At 44.1% G+C, this 23,262-nt stretch overlaps 1 protein-coding gene across 1 annotated transcript in view; it reads left to right on the forward strand.

Annotated features, from left to right (window-relative positions):
• The window catches only part of LOC126482141 (chondroitin sulfate proteoglycan 4), a 660,554-nt gene that overhangs the window by 553,046 nt on the left and 84,246 nt on the right, over positions 1–23,262 (forward strand). The window contains exons 15-17 of the mRNA XM_050106118.1: positions 3,104–3,397; positions 13,057–13,392; positions 13,474–13,608. Of these exons, the coding sequence (XP_049962075.1) occupies positions 3,104–3,397; positions 13,057–13,392; positions 13,474–13,608 (765 nt within the window). The remainder of the gene's footprint in view (positions 1–3,103; positions 3,398–13,056; positions 13,393–13,473; positions 13,609–23,262) is intronic.

Below are 23,262 nucleotides of genomic sequence, written 5' to 3' on the forward strand. Positions count from 1 at the left end.
TTGCTAACACAATACAGGGTGGAAGCACAGTCCTCCATAAATAGCTTGTTATCTCCCCTGTTGCGTCCATTTCAAAGTTTGCAAAGAACAGCAATAAACTCGTATTGACAAAGCATGTTTTGAAACAGTGTCTGGACGTCAGAGCCCCAATTTCCCTGTCCCACAGACATTTGCAGAACGTGTACATTTCTTTTGGCGGCTTGCTTGCTAACAAGGCCTACAATGCACTGTCGGCGACATTTCGGCGCTAGGCCGTATACCTGGACGTCTGGCGCCAAAGCTAATGTGTTTTGCACAATGCGACCACTGCACACGGCCGTCTGGAAATGTCTCTTCATCGTTCCCCAGAAAAAACGCGCTTTGTCATCCCACCAACGCCGTGCCTTTACTGCAGTCGTTTAAGTTGGTACCCTGTTCCTTTGAATGCAGGTAAAGCTTATCGTATTTCTTTCTCTAGAACACGCAAACAAGACCATAAACTGCTGTCCACCATTTCATCACAATGTATGAAGTCAAATCGCCGTAGATCGTATTCCCTACACTTAATCAGAAGTGAGAGCGCTCTGCAATCTCTCAGCCCTTCATCCATGGTTCGCAGGATGATCTCATGTGGGAAAAGGGCAAGCAGCGATTTATTTTAGCCTGACTTGTTAACCATTTGTAACTTTCAGAGAAGAATCACGAGTGGCAAATTTTAAGTAAAACCTATACATTCCCCCAGCTGCCATGTCATAATTTTCTTCCTTTGCCAAACAACGGAGTTTACACTGTATGACCCCACTAACATGTTGTGCAGGCACAATTGCAAGAGAGTTCTGGAACAGTGGTTTATTAAGTTTACTAAGTGAGGAACTGAGGAAAAGTGAAGTCATTAGCTTATGAAAAAGTACATCCTCGGTACAAAAAAAGTGTAATTGTTTCACGTATGTTGTTCCAAAACTCAGCATTTCTCGTTTCACCAGCTATCGATGGCCTTTTAAAATTCTTTCACCGAAAAAGTCTGTAGTTATTGGCATAACGTGGTAGATAATGAAGTTTTACATAATAACCATATGGTAAAATACTCTCCTCTTTGTGAGCTATCATTTGATAAAATCTCATTTCGATGTCTGAAACTGTTTATGAGATGTGAGGTTTCTTGTGGATGAGATTTTCATTCTGCAGCGGAGTGTGCGCTGATACAAAAGTTCCTGGCAGATTAAAACTGTGTGCCGGACCGGGACTCGAAGTCGGGACCTTTGCCTTTCGCGGGCAAGTGCTCTACCATCTGACCTACCCAAGCACGACTCACGCCCCGCCCTCACAGTTTTACTTCATCTCCTCCCTTACAAACTTTACAGAAGCTCTCCTGCGAACCTTGCAGAACTAGCACTCCTGAAAGGAAGGATATTGCGGAGACATGGCTTAGCGGCAGCCTGGGGGATATTTCCAGACTGAGATTTTTACTCTGCAGCGGAGTGTGCGCAGATATGGCTAAGCCATGTCTCCGCAATATCCTTTCTTTGAGCAGTGCTAGCTCTGCAAGGTTCGCAGGAGAGCTTCTGTAAAGTTTGGAAGGAAGGAGACGAGGTACTGGCAGAAGTAAAACTATGAGGACGGGGCGTGAGTCGTGCTTGGGTAGCTCAGTTGGTAGAGCACTTGCTCGCGAAAGGCAAAAGGTCCCGAGTTCGAGTCTCGGGCCGGCACACAGTTTTAATCTGCCAGGAAGTTTCGACTCTTGTGGATATTTCACTCTGGCTTGATCGCTGGCGCGGCGCGATAGCAAATCAGTGTTCTACATCAGATTAATTTTCTGAGATTGGTGGCAAATACCTCCACCCAAGTCTAAAGAAAAATTCAATATTTTAGTTAAATTTCACACACAGCAACATATTATGTAATGTTTTGTGTTAGCTGAAGAGGCAACACCGTGTTACGAGTGGAGGCCGAAATGCACGCGTTTTAGCTCACGCAGGTTGGCGTGAGGAGGGAAGAACTATACTGACGTGAGGTCTGGAACATGACAAGGAATGAGAATTCAGAAAGCTAACGTAATTAGTTTGATACTTAACTTTAATCCATTAATGATGGACGTCGCTCTTGACGGTACATGATTCACAATATTATCTGTTCGGAATACATTATTGAAGTCATTATAGTAACTGAATATGGCGCCTTGCTAGGTCGTAGCAAATGACATAGCTGAAGGCTATTCTAAACTGTCGTCTCTGCAAATGAGAGCGTATGAAGACAGTGAACCATCGCTAGCAAAGTCGGCTGTACAACTGGGGTGAGTGCCAGGGAGTCTCCCTAGACTAGACCTGCCGTGTGGCGGCGCTCGGTCTGCAATCACTGATAGTGGCGACACGCGGGTCCGACGTATACTAACGGACCGCGGCCGATTTAAAGGCTACGACCTAGCAAGTGTGGTGTCTGGCGGTGACACCACATAACGTGCACCAAATACAAAAGCATAGCGACCTCTAATTTTCATTGCACACGTTTCCGAATTTCGCGCACTCTTACTTTCACGTAGATATCACAGTAACTATGATCTTTAACGAAGTGATGGGCACATCATCATGAACCTGACATATAAAGCTGTAATTAAAGCAAAAATGAAATTTTTCTACCAAATAGTTTCTGTAAAATCGTTTGAGAAAGACTGCAGGGTGCGCACGCTCCTCGATTTTGTCGTCGGTGACCTTCCGAACAAACGAATGAACAGGACCAGCGGTTTGGACGAAAACTGGTTACTGCGCAACGGCCACTGTATCCTGCACGAGCTGTGAGGTTCCACCTCTTTGAGACAGTTTCAGCGGTCTATTCTAGGAGGCGATACTTCATGGGCCGCTCAAAAAATTTTCAAATGTGTGTGAACACTTATGGGACGTAACTGCTAAGGTCATCAGTCCCTAAGCTTACACACTACTTAACCTAAATTATCCTAAGAACAAACACACACACCCATGCCGGAGGGAGGACTCGAACCTCCCCCGGGACCAGCCGCACGGTCCATGACTGTAGCGCCTTAGACCGCTCGGCCAATCCCGCGCAGCATGGGCTGCTCAGTGTGGGGTAGTTTGGACGAGTGGTAATGGGCCCGTGTGTGCTCGGTTCGCAGGTGACGGAGGGCCCCAGCCACGGACAGCTGGTGGTGGGCCGTGAGGGCGCGGCGTCGCGCTTCTCGCAGCTGGACGTGGAGCGCGGCGCGCTGCTGTACAAGCACGACGCCTCCGACTACTACAGTGACCGCGTCGCCTTCCGCGTCGACGCCGGCGGGCGCGCCTCGGCCGACGGCCAGCTGCTGGTGCGCGTCTTCCCCGCCGCCTACTGGGAGCCGCTCGTCGTCGCCGCCAACCGCACGCTGCTCGTCGAGGAGTCCACCAGCGTCGTCGTCTCGTCAGACGTCCTCAAGGTCGGCCTCTCGCCTGCTCCATTCCTTCTGAGAATGATTCTTTACATCTCCTCTTCACACGCTTCGCTGACGACGGTGTTGGCTGAATAGGAGAAGATGCTCAACGAAATTGTGGCAGACCTAAATAACAAAATACAAGGTTTCGTTGCTGCATGTTACGAAGTCGAGTAAGAGTACCTTGTATTGTATGTTAACGGGGGACCTAGAAATGACAGAGAGGCTCCGTCCCCGCCGCAGCCGCAGTGGTCCACAACCCCACGACGACTACCACAGTCCACTTCACACCCCTACGACGCCCCTCACTGAACCCATGATCATTGTGCGGTTCGGCCCACGGTGGACCCCCCCCCCCCCCCCCCAGGGAGCGTCTCACACCAGACGAGTGTAACCCTCTTGTTTGCGTGGTAGAGTAAGGGTGGTGTACACGTACGTGGAGAACTTGTTTGTGCAGCAATCGCCAAGATAGTGTAGCTGAGGCGGAATAAGGGGAACCAGCCCGCATTCTCCGAGGCAGATGGAAAACCGCCTTAAAACCATCCACCGACTGGCCGGCTCACCGGACCTCGACAGAAGTCCACTGGGCGGAATCGTGCCGGCGACCAGGCGCTCCTTCCCACTCCGGAAAGTCGTGCGTTAGACCGCTCAGCTAACCACGCGGGCAAGAGTACCTTACTCAAAGAAAGAAGGAGTGGAGTCCATGAACCGGAAGTAGCATGAGAATTGCTTTTCCTTTATTGTATGTTCTATGTTAACTGGGGCCTAGAAATGACAGAGAGGCTCCGTCCCCGCCGCAGCCACGGTGGTCCACAACCCCACGACGACTACCACAGTCCACGTCACCCCTCTGCCGCCCCACACCGAACCCAGGGTTATTGTGCGGTTCAGCCCCCAGTAGACCCCCCCGGGAATGTCTCACACCAGACGAGTGTAACCCCTGTGTTTGCGTGGTATAGTAATGGAGGTGCACGCATACGTGGAGGACTTGTTTGCGCAACAATCGCCGACATAGTGTAACTGAGGCGGAAGAAGGGAACTAGCCCGCATTCACCAAGGCAGATGGAAAACCGCCTAAAAACCATCCGCAGACTGGCCGGCTCACAGGACCTCGACACAAGTCCACCGTGCCGGGGACCAGGCGCTCCTTCGCACTCTGGAAAGCAGTGCGTTAGACTGCTCGGCTAACCGGGCGGGCCTTTCCTTTATTACTTGAACTACAAGGGCTATTCGGAAATTAAGGTCCGATCGCTCGCGAAATTGGATAGTACTGTGAAAATCGAAAACGTTTTATTTGCAACAGGTAGTCACACCCTCCAGCTACTTCTCTACATTGTCGCCGCTTCAACTTGGACATTTGTCGTAGCATTGTGCCAACTTTCAAATACTCTCGTCGCAGAAGGCAGTCGCCTGCGCTATCCACTGATACTCTACGTTGGTTTTCAGCTCGCTGACTGTGCCAAAATACGAGGGGTGTTTGAAAAGTCCGTGCAAAGTCAGAGAGATGGCACCACCGGCGCGTATCGAGGTGATGTTTAGTTAGTAGCATCTTTGGAAAGAACGCACACCAAGTTTCAGCCATATTGGTCTATTTCTTTATGTTTGGCATTCGTGTGAATCAAGGAAGTCGAGTGATTGTCAAAAAATGAAAGAAAAGGAATTTCGTGTGGTGATTAAACATTACTTTATGAAAGACAAAACGCCTAAGGAGACTAAAGACCAGCTTAATAAACATTATGGTGACTCAGCACCTTCTATTAAAACAGTTCATAAGTGGTTTCAAAATTTTTGGAGTGGCCATATGGGCACAAGTGGTGCTGAATGCTCTGGACGCCCTGTGGAGGTTACGACTCCAGAAATCATTGATAATATCCGCGATATGGTGATGGATGGCAGAAGAGTTAGGGTGCGTGATATTGCTAGTGCTGAGGGCATCTTGCATGAACGGGTACATAATATTTCGCATAAACATTTGGACATGAGAAAGCTATCCGCAAGATGGGTAGCGCGATTGCTCAAGTCTTACCAAAAACGGAATCGTGTGAAGTGTTGCAAGGATGGTTTGCAGTTGTTCAGGAAGAATCAGCAAGACTTTAAGCGTCGTTTCGTCACTGTCGATAATACATGGATACATTACTATACTCCTGAGACCAAACAACAATCTAAACAATGGGTTACCAAGGGAAAATCTGCACCAAAAAAGGCGAAACCGTTCCTTCAGTCGGAAACGTTATGGCGACAAGGGATAATCCTCATCGACTATCTGGAAAAGGGTAAAACTCTTACAGCTGCATATTATTCATTCTTATTGGACCGTTTGAAAACCGAGCTGCAAGAAAAAAGTCGGCGATTTGACCGCAAAAAAGTCCTTTACCATCACAACAATACACCAGCACACACCTCGGCAGTTGTGGTCGTAAAATTAATGGATATAGGATTCCAGCTCGTTTCACATCCCTCCTATTCTCCAAGACTTGGCTCCCTCGGACTACTATTTGTTCCCCAATTTGAAGAAATGGCTGCCGGGACAAAGATTTTATTCAAACGAGGAGGTGATTGCAGCAACTAATAGCTATTTAGCGGGCTTGGACAATTCCTATGTTTCGGAAGGGATCAAAAACTGAGAACAGCGTTGGATGGAGTGTATAAGTCTAAAAGGAGTCTATGTCGAAAAATAAAAAAGGTTTACCCCAAACATGTAAGTAAGTTTTATTTTTGCATGGATTATTCAATCGCCCCTTGTATTGTCTTCACAACTAGCAGTCCATATGAGCAGAGGTGCAGAGGTGAAACTCAGGGACAACCAGTTACGGGCTGTATTCGGGAGGTGACGAAACACTTCCTATCGAAGACACTGAAGGAGCATCTTCATTGCACCTGCAGAGTGCGGCCGAGAATTGTCATGAAGCAGGAACCACATGACAGTTGTGTTATGTGGGCTGCATGACATCAGGCGAAATCTCTCACCAGTCCCTCATATCTGGTGGGAGACGCGATTTCCTAGGCACCTTTAAGTGCTCCCTGTGCACTCAGAATTGAAAAGAGCGACGTGACGCGATCGACTGGCATACTAGAGACACTGCCCAACGCATCTGTGCAAAGCTTCATCAGATCTTCACAGTGGTTTCCATTTCGCTACCGATCGGAACTTAATTTCAGAAGAGTCCTCGCAAGAATCAAGCTTCATTTAAAAAGCAGTACAAAATTGCCTATTCTGAGAACTACAACCAGTAAGAAAATCGCCATAATATTCTTCTGCTTCTGGCCGCAGATAATTTTCAGAACAAGCATATCCTGGTATTTCTCACGGCAGATGATTCGTAGGTCTGAAAGTGTAAAGTAGAACATTTTAGAATTTGAAATTATATAGTAATAATAATAGATAACTTTCGGAGATTATCGTGCAACCTTACTGGTGTAAGAATACTCAGCCGAACTCAAACGCTAATCCATTGGAGTCTTCAGCTGGAGGAGCAGATTTCAAAGTAGTAGTCTCTCAAAGTCCATTATAAGTCGTCCTCAATTTGACAAGCCTCAGGTTACTTCTGTTTATCGTACAACCTTACCGGTGTAAGAAAACTCAGGCAAACTCAAACTCTAATAAATTGGAGTTCTCTAAGTGGACGCGCAGGAAAGGGACACTTTTGCTTGTTTAAGGGATTCGGAAATTCTGTCCATTGACAAAAAGTTTCAGATGTAGCTTCATCAATATTCAGTGGTGAAGGTTTTCAAAATGTTCAAATGGCTCTGAGCATACTATGCGACTGAACATCTGAGGTCATCAGTCCCCTATAAGTTAGAACCACTTAAACCTAATTAACCTAACGACACCACACACATCCATGCCCGAGGCAGGATTCGAACCTGTGACCGTAGCGGTCGCGCGGTTCCAAACTGAAGCGCCTAGAACCGCTCGGTCACACCGGCCGACGGTGAAGTTTTTGACCGAGCAGATGTTTACACCTCTGTCATGCCTTTGAGTTTTACTGTGTGAGCTTCCTGGTTTGTAGGTAGGTTTTTATAACATACACATGAGAATATCCTCGTTTTGGAAACGTTACTTCTACAGTGTCAAATCTTCACTCTACTGTAATCAAGTTGAGCAAAAATCGAATAATTGTGTATCTCTCATTGTGGCCACAACACGAATCACAGAATATATCAAGATTTTTCACGGCTACGTCAAGCTTATTCTAAGAAAATGCACGAGTCATTGATCAGACATCAGCACTGTCTTATCTGGCAACACTTCCGGGAAAAGGAAAAATGTACTCTTTGCGTTTGATAAACTTTAGGTGTTCAAAGCATACATAGTAACTGTCGTGTATAGTATACCGCATTAAATGTAATTTTAGGCAGAGGCAGATCCGTGCTAAAATCCATACATAAGGTTTCCTTTCCCGAGCCCTTTCAGCTTTCCTCCTCTACTTTTTTCTTCCTCTCGTAAAAAGCATTTCTTTATAATCTGTGAAACTCAATTAAAGTTTTCAAATTCTTCATTTGAATCTCAATACGCCTCAGTTATGCTAGTGCAGTGCACTTATCTTTTTCCATTTCGAGGTATTTTAATTTGACTCTGTATTTGTTACAGGTATTACACATATCTGTGTCGGGAACAGAAGGCAATATTACAGCTCGCATTAAATATGTCTCTATACGTTTCATAAGACTCCTTAATTCTTGGGTGAGCTCTTTGAATAAACTGAACATTTTACTTATAACACTTTCCTCAGAGGGGTGTACTTTACTTGTATCTTTTAACCCACAATGACTATTTCTACTCGTATGTTGCTCAAAGTTATTAACTGTTGAATATCCTAATGTCCGGTGCCTGTTGTCATGTTTCCTCTCTTATCAATAGGGGCACTACCGGCAGTTCGAAGACTAGACACTAAATATTGAACCTTATTTTTTATTTTCTATACATTGACATGAATGCCTTACAACAAAACTGCATCTTTTTTCTCCGTGTCTTATTTGCCCTTGAACTCTGAACCTGTTAAATCTTGCTTCACATTCATCTTTAAAAAAAAATGGTTCAAATGGCTCTGAGCACTATGGGACTTAACAGCTGTGGTCATCAGTCCCCTAGAACTTAGAACTACTTAAACCTAACTAACCTAAGGACATCACACACATCCATGCCCGAGGCAGGATTCGAACCTGCGACCGTAGCAGTCGCGCGGTTCCGGACTGCGCGCCTAGAACCGCGAGACCACCGCGGCCGGCATTCATCTTTCCTAGGCTTCTTAAGCCGTACTGGAAGTACAGAAATGGGACCACATAAATCACCATTCTGCAAAACTAAGATTCCATTAAGTTTAATTCATTTAAATACTTTGGTTTTATCTTCAGGCACGTTGTCAAAACATTGTAACCCACAATGACAGTTGTTTCCATCTCGTGAGTTCGTAAATTAATATTTTTGTTTGGCTTTTTTCTGTTCTTCGTTAGTTAATGACCTCCTCTCAAACTTCACTACAGGCTTCATACAGTGGCTCACCTTCCGTAACAGTATTTTCAAAAAACTGCAGAAACTTTAGTGCTCTTTACAAAGACCTGCACACGTAAGCTTAATGTGCCAATAATGCACATAATTACGACAATGTTTGACAACGACTGTGTGTTAGTGCTGCAATCTATATCATTATTTATTTTAAAGACGCGCACTTAATAGAGTAAGCCTTTTTTCTCCTGTTTCATATGGACTGAGCTCTTTCCTTCCTCGTACAAGTTCCTTTGAAGGCCCACTTACAGTACATCTGAGCTTGTTTTTCCTACTTACTTTAATAGGAAATGCTGGGTCTGTTGCATACTTTCACGTACTGGTTAAACTCAGAAACTGAAAAAAATGGACTTAGTCTTGCTTTTTCTGGACTATTCATATGTGAAACTAATTAAGTTTTTCAGTTTTACAAAATAAGTGCAAATGTTACTGATCATTAAGATCAAGAAGAGTATCTAAACTGAAATATTAATGTTCTGTAAAATTTACAAAAATGGACTTGGCTCATTGTTATCCTGGGCGCTTCAGATGCTAAGAACTCAGAATGAAAGTAAATAAGAAAACGAGGAGAAGCGTGAGATTACAAGGAAAGAAGAGTGGAGTAAAATCACGACTCATAGACAACAACTAGAGCATGTTACAAAGTTCAAGTGCTTGGTAAATATTACTAAGGAAGACCCCAAATATGTCCTGCAAATAACATCAAGAATAGCGGTAAGCAAGACAGATTTCAACAAAAAGAGGCAATTGCTATGACACTCAGTGAATAAAAAATCTGAGAAAAATATTGACCGAATACTATGTGGTGCAGGGTTTAAAATGGAGAGCTGGAAAAAAGTAAAGAAAGATCAAGACACTGGAAACTGTAGGGTGCGAATTGAGAAGACGGTGAGAATAGAGGAAGTGTTGAGAAGCTGATCTGATGGAATTACATTTTTCTTGAAACATGTGGGACCGGTAATGAACTAGCACCTCGGCAATACTAACGATTTAAGAAGGGGAAAATGGACAGAAGGTTTGCACTGAAGTTCGTGTTAGGAAGGGCACTTGACGAGGACAGTTCGTGCAGGGCTGTTAGCCATAGTGCCGGCCGGTGTGGCCGAGCGGTTCTAGGCGCTACAGTCTGGAACCGCGCGACCGCTACGGTCGCAGGTTCGAATCCTGCCTCGGGCATGGATGTGTGTGATGTCCTTAGGTTAGTTAGGTTTAAGTAGTTCTAAGTTCTAGGGGACTGATGACCTCAGATGTTGAGTCCCATAGTGCTAAGAGCCATTTTGTTAGCCATAGTGTTGTCGTGGTGTAATGGTTACCATATCTGCTTAGTCAGCAGAAGACCTCGTTGAAGTCCCGGCCGTGGCACAGGAGATCAAAACCAATTGCAAAATGACTTAGACATTATATCTGTATGCTGAGAAATGTGGCAATGTCTCTGAATAAGGAATAATGTGGCGTCACCCACACTAGAAATCTACGAGGGTTGGAACTTTAATAGCTTCGACTATTTATTTACAGCTCGTACAAATAGATACGTGTCTCAAAGTTTTACTGACATCCAGAGTAGTCGCCAGTATTGTGTATAGCCCGTTGCCAGCGATGTGGAAGTCATAGGATACTCTAAGCAGTGCCAGTTTTGTTGACAGTTCGAGCGGCGCGGTCTATTGCCCAACGAAGTTGTAGTAGTTCTGAAGCGAATGCCGTGCAGCATTTCCCTCAGTCTAGAAATCGAGTTGAACTCACGAGGGCTTAAGTCAGGAGAGTGCAGTAGGTGGTATAGCACTTAGCAGCCCAGTCAGTCATACAAATCAGAAACAGCTTGCACTGTACGTGCTTGAGCATTGTCCTGAAAAATGGTGATCAGGTCCAGCAAACAGTGTCATCACTTCTGTACCTAACTTGGTCGTAGGTTGTGTTCCAAAAATGAACAGCATAGGCAGCGATTCATGTCAGGGTCCAAGTCCGGGATAAGGACAAATGGCTCTGAGCACTATGGGACTTAACATCTGTGGTCATCAGTCCCCTGGAACTTAGAACTCCTTAAACCTAACTAACCTAAGGACATCACAAACATCCATGCCCGAGGCAGGATTCGAACCTGCGACCGTAGCAATCGCGCGGTTCCGGACTGCGCTCCTAGAACCGCTAGACCACCGCGGCCGGCTCCGGGATAAGTGGTGCGCGATCAAGCACCTGCCGTCGGAATCGCAGTAGGTGCATCCTCATTGACTCTGCACTTTGTGGCCGAGAATCGCCGTGAAGAAGAGTGCATAACAGATACGCTATGTCGGGTTGCATGAAAATAGGCGAAATCTCTCAGCTGGCACCCGTACTTGGCAATAGAAATTGTTCTAGCCATCTTTACGTGCTGAAAGCTCAATACAGAAAAGAGCAAAGTGACGCGATCGACAGGCGTACTAGAGACACAGCCCAACACGTCTGTGCGAAGTATCATTGGATTTTCACTGTCGGGTCCGTTTCGCGACCTATTGGATTTCGTAATGGTTATATATATATATATATATATATATATATATAGAGAGAGAGAGAGAGAGAGAGAGAGAGAGAGAGAGGGAAACATTCCACGTGGGAAAAATTTATCAAAAAACAAAGATGATGTGACTTACCAAACGAAAGCGCTGGCAGGTCGAAAGACACACAAACAAACACAAACATACACATAATATTCAAGTTTTCGCAACAAACTGTTGCCTCATCAGGAAAGAGGGAAGGAGAGGGAAAGACGAAAGGATGTGGGTTTTAAGGGAGAGGGTAAGGAGTCATTCCAATCCCGGGAGCGGAAAGACTTACCTTAGGGGGAAAGAAGGACGGCTATATACTCGCACACACACACACACACACACACACACACACACACACACACACACACACACACACACATATCCATCCACACATATGCAGACACAAGCAGACATATTTGGTCTTTAAATATGTCTGCTTGTGTCTGCATATGTGTGGATGGATATGTGTGTGTGTGTGTGTGTGTGTGTGTGTGTGTGTGTGTGTGCGAGTGTATACCCGTCCTTTTTTCCCCCTAAGGTAAGTCTTTCCGCTCCCGGGATTGGAATGACTCCTTACCCTCTCCCTTAAAACCCACATCCTTTCGCCTTTCCCTCTCCTTCCCTCTTTCCTGATGAGGCAACAGTTTGTTGCGAAAACTTGAATTTTGTGTGTATGTTTGTGTTTGTTTGTGTGTCTTTCGACCTGCCAGCGCTTTCGTTTGGTAAGTCACATAATCTTTGTTTTTTGATATATATATATATATATATATATATATATATATATATATATATATATATATATATATCGGCTACCAGTCACTCACTTTGTTGTTCTGGTGTGGCAGTCTCATTTTGTTGCGTTGCGATGTTTCCATTTCCGTGGCTCTCAGTTTGTGAACAGTGACCAAGAGAGCCACGAAAATGGAAACATCGCAACGAATCACAACGAGACTGCCACATAATAAGAACAAAGTGAGTGGCCGTTACAAAACATTTCCTTGGAAACATCAGTCCAGCTTCCAAAGTGACATCGCCCCTTACCAAGCTTTCTCTTCTTCCACAGGATGACCACTGCATTTACGAAAAGACCATGTAACATCAGCATGACCTTATTGTAAAGTTGTTTTTGTAATGGCATTTAGCCTGAAGATGAGGTATAGCCCTCGAAACATGTCGCTAAATAAACAAGTAATACAATAGTTGTCAAAGTTTGTGACTGGTAGCGGTAATTAAAAAAACCTTTACGTACTTCTTGAAACAGTCACGGTGAAAAAATAGTCAAAACGGCTTCAAATTCTATTGGATCTTACTTTCCGAATAGCCTTCGTCCCAGTGGCTGCTGCTCCCATTTTGACAACACATACATACCTTCCTGAAATGAAAGTCTATGTGTGGAGAAATTTCTCACCATCCTAAATAACACGAAGTGTTTGACTGTTCCTTTCAGTATGTATTATTATTTTAGATGTGTATGCCCTACTTATAGGATTGATTGCTCTGGTCATATCTATTATGAAGGTGATTCAGCTGGCAAACAGCTCGCTAGTGTGCCGTTGTTAGGCACCCCTTTATTGTCGTCCGTTAACGCCGTGTGTGCCACAGTAGGGTAGGTTGTGTATTAATGCCTTGTCGGTCGGCCACAGGTGATGCACCCGCAGATCCCGCCCACGGACATCGTGTTCACGGTGGTGGAGCCGCCGGCCTACGGCTACCTGGAGCTGGAGCCTCCGTCGCTGTCGGCGCAGCCGAGCTGGAACGCCAGCGAGGAGGCGGGCGCGCTGCCCGGCTCGCTGTCAGAGTTCGACCAGGCGACGGTGGACGAGGGCCGGCTGCTGTACGTGCAGGCGGCGGCCAACCGCAGCCGCGACCACGTCACGCTGGACGTGGGCAACGGCGTGCGCTGGCTGCGCGGGCTGCGCCTGCAGCTGGTGGTGGTGCCGGAGCGCCTCTACCTGGCGCCCGCCGCCGCCGCCCAGGCGGTGCACGTGCGCGAGGGCGGCGCCGCCACGCTGCCCGCCGGCGCGCTGCTGCCCGCCGCCACCGAGTACTACCGCGGCAAGGTCACCGAGTTCCGCGTGGCGCGGCCGCCTCGCGCCGGCAGGCTGCGGCTCGCGCCGGCCTCCCCCAAGGGCGGCCCCTCGGCGCCCACGCTGCTGCGCTTCACCACGGCCCAGCTGCAGGCCGGGCTCGTCCAGGTGACTCACCTGCCGCGTCTCGTATCAAACGCTCCCGCGGCTGTACTAGCGGCCATGCTTCGTTACTCACACTTTCCAAATTCCTTTCTCGATTAATCTGATCTGATTAGGGCCATCAGAACCTCTCTTACATCCGACCAAGTTTTCACACATATACTACCTTTTTTTTACATCACAGTTACTTAATCTGTATATTGAGCAAGCAGTAAAAGAAACAAAAGAAAAGTTCTGAGTGGGTATTAAAATCCACGGAGAAGAAATAAAAACTTTGAGGTTCGACGATGACATTGTAATTATGTCAGAGACAACAAAGGACCTGGAAGAGCAACTGAACGGAGGCTTTCAGACACTCGTTCTTCCCGCGAACCATACGCGACTGGAACAGAAAAGGGAGGTAATGACAGTAGCACGTAAAGTGCCCTCCGCCACACACCGTTGGGTGGCTTGCGGAGTATAAATGTAGATGTAGATGTAGATGTAGACAGTGTCGGGTGATGCTAAGGGTATTAGATTAGGAAATGAGACGCTTAAAGTAGTAAAACAGTTTTGCTATTTGGGGAGCAAAATAACTGATGATGGTCGAAGTAGAGAGGATATAAAATGTAGACTGGCAATGGATAGGAAAGCGTTTCTGAAGAAGAGAAATTTGTTAACACCGAGTATAGATCTAGGAGTCAGGAAGTCTTTTCTGAAAGTATTTGCATGGAGTGTAGCCATGTATGGAAGTGAAACGTGGACGATAAATGGTTTAGACACAAAGAGAATAGAAGCTTTCGAAATGTGGTGCTACAGAAGAATGCTGAAGATTAGACCGGTAGATCACATAACTAACGAGATGGTATTGAATAGAATTAGGGAGAAGAGAAATTGGTGGCACAACTTGACTAGAGGAAGGGATCGGTTGGTAGGACATATTCTGAGGCATCAAGGGATCACCAATTTAGTATTGGAGGGCAGCGCGGAGGGTAAAAATTCTGGAGGTAGACCAAGAGATGGCAGATTCAGAACGATGTAAGTTGCAGTAGGTACTGGAAGATGAAGAAGCTTGCACAGGATAGAGTACCATGGAGAGCTGCATCAAACCAGTATCTGGACTGAAGACCACAACAACAACAGTTACCTAAGAAACGATAAAGAAAGTATATCGTTCCAGAGACCTTCTCAACTGTCAAACACCTATGATGCGTATATGCAGGACTTGACAAATGAAAATTTGTACCAACACTGGGATTCGAACCTTGGTCTCCAGCTCGCTACGTAGATTCGCTAACCACTACGCCACCCTAGCTCAGTGACCTTGCATACCTGCCTGGAGTACTCTGGCATGCCTCCCTCTTCAGTCCTAATTCCCATTCGTGGTCCACCCACGTTGGTATTCCCCCTAGAGGTCTTTGAGTAGGCGGAATATCAAAGAGGTTGAGATGTGAATGCGAATTAGGATTGAGGAGGGAGGCCAAGCAGTTCTGCAAAGCCACAGCGCCAGGTTGGTTAATGCATCTGCCTAGTGAGCAAGAAATCTAGGTTTCTAATCCAGGCCTTGGTACAAATTTTCATTCGTTGCTTTTAGTCTGCATACTTACATCGTAGATGTCTGAGACTTCAAAAGGTCTCTGGAACCATGTACTTTAATTTGATTAAAGCACCCATGCCTAGGTTGCAGGCAGGATTCCCCGTTTCGATCGATGCTGAGGTGCTATTCCAAAACAGTTGGACAGCCTTTGCAGTGCTGTCCGAGTTTAGGGGGAATACCAAGTGGGCTGTGGCGTGAATGGGAATTGTGACTTAGGAGCGAGGCCTGCTAGGGAAGTTCAAGCAGTTGCGCAAAGCCACTGCGCCTGGGTGCCGTAGTGGTAAGTGCAACTATCTAGTGAGCAGGAGATCTCCGTTTCGAACCCAGCCTTGGTACAAAAATACTATTAAAATGATTTGAGTGTTGAAGCGGCAATTTGAGTAAATGAGACTGACTCTGATTTCATAAAGATAATTCTGGCAGTACTTATATTACTGCAGCTGCTGCCACTATTAGTGATAATAGTAATATTAATAATAATGACAATAATAACAATAATCATTGTGTAGGATATAAAAAGAATTTGTATGTGTATAAAATAGATGTTTATGATATAGTGAGTTCAAGAGAAGGGAAATTTAAGGACACTGTATCAATTAAGAATAGGTACTTGGAAATGAGGCAGATGTGGTTCGAAAGGAGGATGTTCAAGAGTAACGAGTGCGTGCAGTAAAAGTAGTAATCCTTATTGCTGCTTTAATACAGGGCTGTCCAGCATACGGCCAACGGGCCATAACGTGGCCCGCGGCGACGAAGTATCCGCCCCGCCATAGTCCAACGAAACTGTTCATGACCGACAAAACGAACAGATGGCAGATTTTTTGGAGAATTAAAAGTGGTTGAATGATTTGCCTTCTTTATTTTACGAACTAAATACATCGCCGACCTAAATTTAAAACTCGAAGGTAAAAATCAACTATGTGTAGAAATGTATGGATACATTCAAGCATCTATTTAAATCCGCATCTTGTTCGAGAAACAGATAGAAGCAAGGCTTTCAACCATTGAGAGATCTTATCTACGTGCTATCAAGAGACACTGGACTCCAACAAGTACCTGCCTTTGCTTTAAAAATTAAGGAATCATGCTGAAGAAAGATTCACAGATTTTAAAAATGAAAAGCTCTATATGAAAGTGTTCTAAAATCCTTTTCTACTTCAAACTGCAGAAGTTATGTTACACGTACAGATGAAGTTGACTGAACTTAAAAATACTGAAATCCTGATAACAACCTGCCATAGTTGCCTGCAGACTCAACTCATAGAATTTTATAAAAAAAATATATCGAACCTGATCAGTATACCTACCTACCCAAGTTAGCAGTTGAATAACTGTGCTCATCCGGAAGCACATATATATGCGAACACTTTTTTCCGCAAGTGAAAAATGTAAAATCTAGAACGAGATATTCACTAACAGATGGCCATCTGAACGGAATTCACAGAATTTCAACATCGAATATATACCCTAATATCAAGGAACTACGCAAAAATAAATAAATAAATAAATAAATGTTTTTGGCTCCTTGAGTTTATGTTGTATTTGTTTCATTTTTTCATTAATTTAAAGTTTTATATTCTAATATAAATACATGTTGCCTATCTACCTAGGTAACTTGAGTTTTATTTTCATTGGTTTAGTTCCTTTACAAAATCGTTTTCGATCTTTCCCGCCACAATAATAAAAGTTAATAATGTGGCCCACTTAGAATTTCGGTTGGTCACGCCTCCTTTAGTAGATAGGTCATTAACTGTCTTCTGAAGCTGGAGCTGTAACAGATTTATTGAAGACCTGTTGACGATGATGCTAGGTTGTTTTAAAATAAACTTTGCGACATCTGATCCCCGTAAAAGAGGTGTGTAAGGAACAGAAGTCAATACTCAGAGATTTTTTTCCTTGCTTTGAACGTTGTTATTGTTTGGAAAATACTGAAAAGAATGAGAAGTGCTTCTTGTTGACTACATTTCTACTAGTTTAAACAATACCGCTCTATTTCTGTACTTGTTTTATCAGAAATAAAACGACTGCTTCAATATTAGTGGCTCTTGAAACAAAATCTTCTTCATTGGCACCTAGAACCATTCAGTTCTCAGGCAGGGTACCTAGAACGTTCTTAATAAATTATGTATTATGTAATTTGTCTCACTATATTTTGCTGTGTTGAGGTGGTCAGCATATTCCACAGTATATGAATACCTTTCTCAATTTTTTGGATACAAATTAGTTATGTACAAACAGAGATACATTTTTTTTATTCACTTGAGAAATTTAAGTTTTGGGACGTTGGACATCGGACATTTCCACTCATCGGTTAAACAACAATCACAGAAATGTATCTTTCGTCCTTGCAACTGTTCTTTCTCCAAAATATTTCAAGCTTCCCTTTGCTTAAAAAAAAAAGTCTTGTGTTCCGACATATAACGAATGTCTTCTCATTGAAAAGTCAGGTACAGTTTGGATTCCGTAGAAATGTTGGAACACGTGAGGCAATACTGACCCTACGACTTATCTTAGAAGAAACATTATGGAAAGGCAAACCTACGTTTCTAGCATTTGTAGACTTAGAGAAAGCTTTTGACAATGTTGACTGGAATACTCTCTTTCAAATTATGAAGGTGGCAGGGGTAAAATACAGGGAGCGAAAGGCTATTTACAATTTGTACAGAAACCAGATGCCAGTTATAAGAGTCGAGGGACACGAAAGGGAAGGAGTGGTTGGGAAGGGAGTGAGACAGGGTTGTAGTCTTTCTCCGATGTTATTCAATCTGTATATTGAGCAAGCAGTGAAGGAAACAAAAGCAAAATTCGGAGTAGGTATTAAAATCCATGGAGAAGAAATAAAACTTTGAGATTCGCCGATGACATTGTAATTCTGTCAGAGACAGCAAAGGACTTGGAAGAGCAGTTGAACGGAATGGACAGTGTCTTGAAAGGAGGATATAAGATGAACACCAACAAAAGCAAAACGAGGATAATGGAATGTAGTCGAATTAAGTCGGGTGATGCTGCGGGTATTAGATTAGGAAATGAGACACTTAAAGTAGTAAAGGAGTTTCGCTATTTGGGGAGCAAAAAACTGATGATGGTCGAAGTAGAGAGGATATAAAATGTATACTGGCAATGGCAAGGAAAGCGTTTCTGAAGAAGAGAAATTTGTTAACATCGAGTATAGATTTTAGTGTCGGGAACACGTTTCTGAAAGTATTTGTATGGAGTGTAGCCATGTATGGAAGTGAAATATAGACGATAAATAGTTTAGACAAGAAGAGAATAGAAGCTTTCGAAATGTGGTGCTACAGAAGAATGCTGAAGATTAGATGGGTAGGTATTGAATAGAAATGGGGAGAAGAGGAGTTTGTGACACAAGTTGACTATAAGAAGGGATCGGTTGGTAGGACATGTTCTGAGGCATTAAGGGATCACTAATTTAGTACTGGAGGACACCGTGGAGGGTAAAAATTGTAGAGAGAGACCAAGAGATGAATACATTAAGCAGATTCAGAAGGATGTCGGCTGGAGTAGGTACTGGGAGATGAAGAAGCACAGGATAGAGTAGCCTGGAGAGCTGCATCAAACCAGTCTCAGGACTGAAGACCACAACAACAACAGTTGCCGTAAAAGCAGTGCCAATGAATAAACTTAGAAAAGTCACGAGATTTGCGCAGTTACAACCACGTTATTTCGAAAAAACTCGGCATGTCTGTATCTCGTGGGCATTACTGAACAACTGGATCTTATTCAAATTTTGCAATCAGTACATCTACATTATGAACAAGAAGTGTCCCGTAAAACATTGTCAGCAGAAGATTATTTTTACTGCTGGATACACTTTAACCAGCTGTTGTTACATATCTATCGATACCTCAAGGCTCAGTATGCAGGCACACTAAAAAACAGGCTTAAACTGCCAGAAGATAGTAAATAATATAGTGTGTGTGGATATAGGAGTCTCACAGCCTGCCTAGAGCACAGCAGGCCCCTTCTCAGGCGCTGGTTAATGAGCCCACTGAGATTCTGCGTGACGTTGAAAAAGACCCTCCTAAACTCACCGACTCCATGATGCCCGAGTTGACGCAATGAGTAAATCCATGTAGGCTACTAACCTATGAAGTCATCTGCGTTACACTCACTGATCTATTCTGGAATTCTGATCATTTCTGGCTCCTGCAATCTACATCATTGAGTGTCTTTGGCACTGCAGCGAGTGGGGTCTTTCTACCCTCCCGTAATCTTCGCTCTAATGGGGGGGGGGGGGGGGGCGGATGGCGGGGGGGGGGGGGGGTTGGCGGGGGGGGGGGGGGGAGGGGATTCGTGACGAAGCGCCCTAGACCGAGCGGCTACCCCGCGTATTTGTGTTTTCCCTTTTATACATATGTGAAATTTTTTAATTTCCCATCTGCGGTATCTGTCTGCGTGTTCGGGCTAATCTCAGAAACTACTGTACAGATTTTGATACGATTTTCACTGACAGATAGACTGATTCACGAGGAAGATTTTTGCCCATAACTCATAAATATTTCGTGCAAATTCGGTGAACTATGATGGATTTAACTCCAGACCACTGTGGAAACGATGTGGCTACCATCTATCGGTGAACGGCAGAGTTGGAGTCACGTAAGGTCTGCTGACTGCTGTGCTAGGCCGGTGAGAGCTGACACTGCTGGGAGGCCGGAGCGTTCTGCTGCCGACTTCCTAAACCACCTGCGACGTTTCAGATATTGAGCTGATAAGGACAGCTTTTTTTGGTGTAGAATTATTTTTTAAGAGGTGTGAAGGGAAGTGGGGGAAAGATCAGAGAAAAAATGTAGCTCGCACTGGTCTGGCACTGCAGTAATGATAGTTCCTAACGTTGTTCTCCGAATTTTAATCTCTGCACAATAGCCCGTAAAGCAAGACAAGTAGATATTTGATGACACTCTTACGAAGCTGGGGCAAGTCACTAGAGTAATATAAAAATTACGTTACTGAATCACAGAAACAGGCTATGTAGTAGCTAATAGCCGGGCTTACTACACTGACTGTGGCGCTCTCGCGTTGTCGGCTCCATAGTGCACACGTCCGTTCATTGTGGTGCCTCCAAACTACATGACTGCGCTGAACAGTGCTCCAGATAGGAAGGAGCACATAAACATATTTACAAACTCCCCAACAGGGCGGGTGCTACACTGGGCAGTTATAAAGACGAAGTTTGACGTCACTATGAGTGATGAACATATTTAGTAACAAATTTAAATACTGTGTCTAACATAAAAGAGTTGAGACTGCTTACTTTACTAAGAAATTATTTCTCGAGGTATCTTTCCGGACAGCTTTCTCCGCCTGAATCTATCTCCTGAAGTGATGGAATTTAGTTAAAAGTACAATTAATGTTAGGAGTATAATGAAGGCTAATTAAATTTATTAGTTACGAACTAATAGCACTTGAGGATACGAAATTAATCTCCATATACAAAAGGCAATGTCCAGACTGACTGATCATCGCCCAGCCCAAACCACCAAGGATAGAAACTTAAAATTTGGGAAGGCGTGGATCTTACGTAGTAGGCATCTTTTAAAAAGGGAGTCTTCGAAATTCCAGCCCTAATGGATGAAATAGGGGACGAAGGGTGGTTTTGAAAAATTTTGATATTTAGGCAGTTTTCAAGCTAAACCAACGAAAACTGGTATTTCTTTTCTCGCTCAGAAGTAATGGTATTTCGTCTCTCGCTCAGAAATAAGGAAATACGTGTTTCAGCGTGTTTAGAAATTTACCCTATGGGGATGAAATAGTGGGCGAAATCTTTCTTTAAAAGTACATCATTATTAAAGAACTGTAACACAATTTTTAAATCTACATCTGTGAGCGTTGGTATTCCACTTCTCGGAAATAAATAAAGAACTACGAATTTCAATATTTCTGGAAATTCAACTTCTAAGAGACTGCAATAGAAGATAAAAATTTTAAGAAAATATTTCGTGACGTTAAAAAAATTTTAAAGCTAAATTTATAAACAATGGTGTTTCACTTCACGGTTGGATATAAAGAAATACACAAGCTGCGATATGGTCGCGAATTGAACAGTGATCCGAATATAGAAAAAATTTCTTTTACTTTTCGTCCCTGGTCACAAATATTTTTTTCATCTGACTACTTGTTTCGGTCTATAATGACCATCTTCAGATTTGTTTTATAAGAACATGTCAGAATATATTGGAGCCATAGTGGCATCGTCAAATGTTGAACACAAAATCAGCGCCAGCATCGTCAAATGCATATAAATAACAGCATATGCAAAGCTGACAAGAGGAATTTTTCATAGGTTGTTATTTATACATATTTGACGATGATGGCGGCGATTTTCTGTTTGATATTTGACAATGACACTACGGCTCCATTATATCAGGACACGTTTTTAGAAAACAGATCTGAAGATGTCATTATAGACCGTAACCGGTAGTCTGATGACAAAAAAATTGTGAGCATAGACGTGAAGTAAATGAAATTTATAAAGAAATATTTGATAGGGAATGAGAGTTGCTATGAAAATATCCCTACGAAAACGCAAGAAGCATGATTATAAAAAACTGTGGACTCCAGCTAACGGAATTGCTTTTTGGTCTGAAGTACATTCCGAAAAGACCATGTTTATATAGCCTGAATTAGCGTAAGAAGCTTAGGTGTTACAGTTTGTGAACAACATGAAAATTCGGTTAAATAAAAACAACAACAAAGTCTATGCAGGCCATACAGTGTATGCAAGCGAAGCACGGGCTCTAGGCTAGTTTAATAAATAAAATTATTGTATACATCATTTATAGCAGGAAAACTGAAAAGAGAGAGACTTAAAGTGTTCGAGATATGGTGCTATGGAAAGAAGCTGTAAATTACATGAGCTGGTAAGAAATGAATAAGCGCTCCACACAGCTCACATTCTAAGTACTATTACTTGTTGTTTATACATCGGCGGGTTGAGGAAGTTACGGAAAAATTGACAGGACGTACGGACGTGATGATAGAATATGCGTTAAGATATCAAGGATTAACTTTCATTGTACCAGAGTGAGCCACAGAGGGTAAACACTGTAGGAGAAAACAGAGATGGAAATGCACCCAACAAATAATTGAGGTTGTATTGTATTGTATTGCATGTTAACCGGGGACCTAGAAACGACGGAGAGGCTCCGTCCCCGCCGCAGCCGCAGTCGTCCACAACCCCACGACGACTGTCGCCGTCCACTTCACCCCTCCACCGCCCCACACCGAACCCAGGGTTATTGTGTGGTTCGGCCCCCGGTGGACCCCCCAGGGAACGTCTCACACCACACGAGTGTAACCCCTATGTTTGCGTCGTAAACTAATGGTGGCGTACGCGTACGTGGTGAACTTGTTTGCGCAGCAATCGCCGACATAGTGTAACTGAGGCGGAATAAGGGGAACCAGCCGCGCGGGTTCGTGCCGGGGACCAGGCGCTCCTTCCCGCCCGGAAAGCCATGCGTTAGACCGCACGGCCAACTGGGCGGGCTAATAATTGAGGTTACGGAGTGCAATTGTTACTTCGAGGTGAAGGTAACCACAGGAGAGGAATCTGTGACGGGCTGCATAAAGCAGTCAGAGGAGTCACGACAAAAAAAAATTAAAAGAATCAATCAGTCAGTGAGAATGTACGTGAAATTCATGGGCAGTGCACACCCACTGAGAGCTTCTCAAGTGGTCTCTCTGTGTGTTTTGTGGCTTCAGAGAAAACTTGACGTGTGCAGGCGGCTACTAGCTACAACTCCTATTAGCAGCCATCACTTACGCACACAAACAAAATCTTCCATAACGCACCAGAAAATCGTGGAATGCCTTATTTCACACCTAGAAGTGAGCTGTTTTTTCATCAAGGATAATATCGAAGTGTCCCGCAGTGGGAGGACTTCTCCGTCATCGTTTATGTATTCTGTGGGTGTGTCCATACAACTGACTGGCCAACTCGAATGCTTCTTCTCGCCGACTGTATTATATAACAGTACCTTCCGTAGCAGTTGAGTAACGCACCTTCTCCCATACCAAAAAACATTCTCTCCCTCTCTCTCTCTCTCTCTCTCTCTCCCTCACTCTCTCT

Source organism: Schistocerca serialis, chromosome 5 (genome assembly GCF_023864345.2).
Source record: "Schistocerca serialis cubense isolate TAMUIC-IGC-003099 chromosome 5, iqSchSeri2.2, whole genome shotgun sequence".
NCBI lineage: Eukaryota > Metazoa > Arthropoda > Insecta > Orthoptera > Acrididae > Schistocerca > Schistocerca serialis.